General features: G+C 66.4%; 1 protein-coding gene across 1 annotated transcript; it reads right to left on the minus strand.

Annotated features, from left to right (window-relative positions):
- Positions 1-1,246: 1,246 nt before the first annotated feature.
- cldn12 (claudin 12) lies at positions 1,247-5,398 on the minus strand. Its single transcript, XM_060822366.1, has 2 exons — positions 5,248-5,398; positions 1,247-2,085 (listed from the first exon to the last, which is right to left on the minus strand). Exon 2 carries the CDS (start codon positions 2,060-2,062, stop codon positions 1,265-1,267), a length of 798 nt encoding a protein of 265 aa, XP_060678349.1. The 5' UTR covers positions 2,063-2,085; positions 5,248-5,398; the 3' UTR covers positions 1,247-1,264.
- Positions 5,399-5,879: the final 481 nt, after the last annotated feature.

A 5,879-nucleotide genomic window follows, 5' to 3' on the forward strand; every position in this document is an offset into this window, starting at 1 on the left:
GTCACTGTGTGTGTCACTGTGTGTGTGTGTGTCATTGTGTCTGTGTGTGTCACTGTCTGTATATGTGAGTGTCTGTGTGTGTGTGTGTGTGTGTCACTGTGTGTGTCACTGTCTGTGTATGTGAGTGTGTCACTGTGTATGACAGTATCACTGAGTATGTATGAGTGTCTGTGTGTGTGTGTCACTGTCTGTGTCTCTGAGTGTCACTGTGTGTGTGTCACTGTCTGTGTATGTGTGTGTCACTGTGTGTGACTGTCTGTGTATGTGAGTGTCACTGTGTGTGTGTGTCTGTCCGTGAGAGTGTCACTGTTTGTGTGTGTCTGTCTGTGAGAGTGTCACTGTGTGTGTGTCACTGTCTGTGTGTGTGTGTCACTGTGTGTGTGACTGTCTGTGTATGCGAGAGTGTCTGTGTGTGTGTGTCACTGTGTATGAGAGTATCACTGTGAGTGTGTATGAGTGTCACGGTGTGTGTGTGTCACTGTGAGTGTCACTGTGTCTGTGAGTGTCACTGTGTGTGTCACTGTCTGTGTATGTGAGTGTCTGTGTGTGTGTGTGTCACTGTGTATGACAGTATCACTGAGTATGTATGAGTGTCAGTGTGTGTGTGTGTGTCACTGTCTGTGTCTCTGAGTGTCACTGTGTGTGTGTCACTGTCTGTGTATGTGAGTGTCACTGTGTGTGTGACTGTCTGTGTGTGTATATGTGAGTGTCACTGTGTGTGTGACTGTTTGCGTCTGTGTATGTGAGAGTGTCACTGTGTGTGTGTATGAGAGTGTCACTGTGTGTGTGTCACTGTGTGTGACTGTCTGTGTATGCAAGAGTGTCACTGTGTGTGTGTGTCTGTCCGTGAGAGTGTCACTGTGTGTGTGTCACTGTCTGTGTGTGTGTGTCACTGTGTGTGTGACTGTCTGTGTATGCGAGAGTGTCTGTGTGTGTGTGTGTGTGTCCTACAATGGCGAGCACAGTACAGCAAGAGCCCTGGGCATGGGGAAAAAGGGGTGCAAAAACTCGGAGTAATGGTGCAGGTCAGGGGACGGTGGAGACAAGGGAATAGAACACCAGTGAAACAGGGGCTCCCAAGGGATGCTGGCATAACCTCTCCCGCCCAAATCTCCACCCCCCCCTCCCCTCACCCCCAAGAACTGTGGGCACACCACAGACCTTACCCCAAGGGGAGACTCCCCCTCCTCCCTGAGACGGCGCAAACGACCCCCACAAGAGGCTGCACCTCTCCCCCCTCCCCACCACCACCACTCCCCAACCCTCAGCGGATCTGCTGGGGGACGACGGGGATGTCGATCTCCAGGGTGGAGAGTCGGGAACGCCGGGAGTACCGCCCCACGCTGTGGGCCTGCAGGCTCTCGGGGTAGGGGCCCAGGGGCTGCCAGAAGGTGGGGGGCAGGGGGCGGCAGGTGCAGTACCACAGGAAGAGCAGCCCCGAGGCCAGGAAGAAGCCGGCGCCGCTGCCCAGCGCCAGGAAGGCGGCGGGGCCTGGGCTCCAGGCGGACGGTGGGTGACGGCGGCTCAGCTCGGCCGTGTGGAAGAGCAGCCAAAGGGACGGCGCGCACACCAGGGCTGCCGACAGCAGGTAGAGCGCCCCGGCCACCAGCTGGCATCCCGCCGCGTTCACCAGGCACTTGACCAGGTCCACGCTGCGGATCTTGGAGCTGCACGCCCCGTGGCACATTCCCAGAACGCACAGCAGGCTGGCGGAGCAGGCGGCCAGCAGAGCAAAGGGCAGCGCGAACTGCAGCAACCTCAGGTCCAGCTGGTCCAGGGTGCGGTACCAGGTGGGGTCATCCAGGGCGCAGCTTCCTCCTCCCCCAGCCCCGGTGGCAGCAGAGGAGGAGGAGGAGGAGGACGAGGGTCCCTCGAAGCGCACGCACCGGCTCCACAGGCCGTCCGACACGGTCACGTTTCGGTCGTTCCGGTTGGGGGACTGCAGCTGCTGGAGGCGCCACTGGGGCAGGAGGGTGGCCCCCAGCAGGACAGAGGCGGAGGCCAGGCCGCAGAGCAGTGCCAGTGCCGGGGCTACATGCGGGCCGTGGCACGCCATCGACATTCGGCACCACCACACGCCGGCAGCTGCGGGGGGAGAGGGGCAGACACAGAAAAAGGAGAGAGAGAGAGCACAGTGTCAGCGGGCAAGACCAATAGAGAATCCACAATACAATACCGGCGCCAACTCCGCACACCGGCGCCCACACCGACTCCGCACACCGGCGCCCACACCGACTCCGCACACCGGCGCCCACTCCGACTCCGGCGCACACTCCGACTCCGGCGCACACTCCGACTCCGGCGCACACTCCGACACCGGCGCCGACACCGAACACCGGCGCACACTCCGACACCGGCACTCACGCCGACAGCACGCCCACTCCGCACACCGGCGCCGATACCGGCGGCCACACCGACACCGGCGCCGACTCTGCACACCGACGCCCCCTCCAACACCGGCGCCGACTCCGACACCTACACCGACTCCGACGCCTACACCGACACCGGCGCCGACTCCACACACCGGCGCCGACTCCACACACCGGCGCCGACTCCACACACCGGCGCCCACGCCGACACCACGCCCACACCGGCGCACACTCCGCACACCGGCGCCCCCTCCGACACCGGCACCCACTCCGCACACCGGCGCCCAATCCGCACACCGGCGCCCACTCCGAACACCGGCGCACACGCCGACACCACGCCCACACCGGCGCACACTCCGCACACTGGCGCCGACTCCGACACCGGCGGCCACACCGACACCGGCGCCGACTCTGCACACCGGCACCCCCTCCGACACCGGCGCCGACTTCGACACCGGCGCCCACACCGACACACACTCCGCACACCGGCGCCGACTCCGACACCGGCGCCCACACCGACACCGGCGCCGTCTCCACACACCGGCGCCAACTCCACACACCGGTGTCCACACCGACACCGGCGCCGACTCCACACACCGGCGCAGACTCCACACACCGGTGCAGACTCCACACACCGGCACCTACACCGACTCCGGCGCGCACACCGACGCCCAATCCGCACACCGGCGCCGACTCCGACACCGGCGCCCACTCCGAACACCGGCGCACACGCCCACACCACGCCCACACCGGCGACGACTCCGACACCGGCGGCCACACCGACACCGCGCCGACTCTGCACACCGGCGCCCCCTCCGACACCGGCGCCCCCTCTGACACCGGCGCCGACTTCGACACCGGCGCCGAATCCACACACCGGCGCCTACACCGACACCGGCGCCGACTCCACACACCGGCGCCGACTCCACACACCGGCGCCGACTCCACACACCGGCACCCACGCCGACACCACACCCACACCGGCGCACACTCCGCACACCGGCGCCCCCTCCGACACCGGCGCCCAATCCGCACACCGGCGCCCAATCCGCACACCGGCGCACACGCCGACACCACGCCCACACCGGCGCACACTCCGCACACTGGCGCCGACTCCGACACCGGCGGCCACACCGACACCGGCGCCGACTCTGCACACCGGCGCCCCCTCCGACACCGGCGCCGACTTCGACACCGGCGCCCACACCGACACACACTCCGCACACCGGCGCCGACTCCGACACCGGCGCCCACACCGACACCGGCGCCGTCTCCACACACCGGCGCCAACTCCACACACCGGTGTCCACACCGACACCGGCGCCGACTCCACACACCGGCGCAGACTCCACACACCGGTGCAGACTCCACACACCGGCACCTACACCGACTCCGGCGCACACTCCGACACCCACTCCGCACACCGACGCCCAATCCGCACACCGGCGCCGACTCCGACACCGGCGCCCACTCCGACACCACGCCCACACCGGCGACGACTCCGACACCGGCGGCCACACCGACACCGCGCCGACTCTGCACACCGGCGCCCCCTCCGACACCGGCGCCCCCTCTGACACCGGCGCCGACTTCGACACCGGCGCCGAATCCACACACCGGTGCCCACACCGACACCGGCGCCGACTCCACACACCGGTGCCGACTCCACACACCGGCGCCGACTCCACACACCGGCACCTACACCGACTCCGGCGCACACTCCGACACCCACTCCGCACACCGGCGCCCACACCGACACCGGCGCCCACGCCGACACCACGCCCACACCGGCGCCGACTCCACACACCGGCACCTACACCGACTCCGGCGCACACTCCGACACCCAATCCGCACACCGCGCCCAATCTGCACACCGGCGCCCACACCGACACCGGCGCCAACACAAGCACCGACTCCAACACACGTGCGGATACATGCGCCCACTCCTATACGAGCGCGGACACCCACATGTGCACCACCCGGATATAGCAGAGAGAGGCCGCTGTGGACAGGGGCAGGGCCCGTGGGGAGTGAGGCCGTGGTCCAGGTGCGGGGATCGTAGGGGTGCGGGACCGGGGGAGTGAGGGGGCGGGGCGGGGCGGGGCTGGACAGGCAGTGAGGGGGCGGGTACTGGAGGTGGAGTGAGGGGGCTGGAACCAGAGTGGGAGGAGGCTGGGACCAGAGTGGGAGTGAGGGGGCGTGGCAAGGAGAGGGTGTGAGCGGGCGAGAGTGGGAGTGAGGGGGTAGGGCTGGACGGGGAGTGAGGGGGTGGGTACTGGAGGTGGAGTGAGGGGGTGTGAGGTGGCGGGGACCTGAGTGGGAGTGAGGGGGCGGGGAAGGGAGAGGGTATGAGGGGGCGGGGCCGGAGAGGGAGTGAGGGGGCGGGTACTGGAGGTGGAGTGAGGGGGGGGTGAGGTGGCGGGGACCTGAGTGGGAATGAGGGGGCGGGGAAGGGAGAGGGTATGAGGGGGCGGGGCTGGAGAGTGAGTGAGCGGGCGGGGGAGGGAGTGAGGGGGCGGGGCTGGAAGTGGAGTGAGGGGGCGGGGCCGGACAGCGATTGAAGGGGCGAGGCTGGGAGGGGGCGGGGCCAGAGGGCGGACTGGGATTGAGGGGGCGGGGCTGGGAGGGAGGGCGGACTGGGATTGAGGGGGCGGGGCGGGGCTGGGAGGGGGCGGGGCCAGAGGGCGGACTGGGATTGAGGGGGCGGGGCTGGGAGGGAGGGGCCAGAGAGGGACAAGGGGCGGAGCCTGGGCTGGTGACCGGATGTTGACTCCGGGTGCAAGGTGAAAGGTCACCCGTCGTCCCAACCGCTCCTTCCGGCAGCTTCCAGAAGCTTCTCCGGGGAATTTAAAGCGGCACCGACACGCAGCCAGCTCACCTTTGTTTCTCCCCTCAGATCCAAGCTCCAGCCTTCGCCCTTCTTCTCCTTCTCCCTCACTCCTCCTCTCCTCGTCCTCCCCCTCTCTCGGCTGCAATGGCGTGGGAGAGCCACCTGAGCCTTCTCATTCTGCCAGTGCACGGCCGACCCTGCCGCCCATTGGCCGCTACCGCCGTCCGTCAGCGGCGGATCCCGCCCCCTGCGGCCAATCACGGCCGGGCCCCGCCCCACTATCCCTCTCTCCATTGGTCGGAAGCTGCCGTCCATCACCCGGCAGTCGCCAGGCCCAATCCTGGTGCGAAGCTGTTGCGTTCCGCGCGCCCCGGTTGGTCGGGCCGGCCGTCAATCGTCCCGAAGCCCCGCCCTTCCACGTGCGCCATTGGTTAACAGCCGGAGCTCCCACCCCATCCATTCGTCGGCGATCCTCCAATCGATTCCCAACCAATTCCCGTCCCGCCGCGGCATTGGCTCTCTGCGACTGTCAGTTACACCGTAGACTCCACCCAAACGCCGTCCGCATCCCATGCCATTGGTCCGTGGTGAATGTCAGTCATACCAAAAATCCGCCTCCGCCACGGATCTGACCAATCCGATCAAACACACCTTCACCCTCCTTCTTTCCATTGGCCCAG

Source organism: Hemiscyllium ocellatum, assembly GCF_020745735.1.
Source record: "Hemiscyllium ocellatum isolate sHemOce1 chromosome X unlocalized genomic scaffold, sHemOce1.pat.X.cur. SUPER_X_unloc_5, whole genome shotgun sequence".
NCBI classification, from domain to species: Eukaryota; Metazoa; Chordata; class Chondrichthyes; order Orectolobiformes; family Hemiscylliidae; genus Hemiscyllium; species Hemiscyllium ocellatum.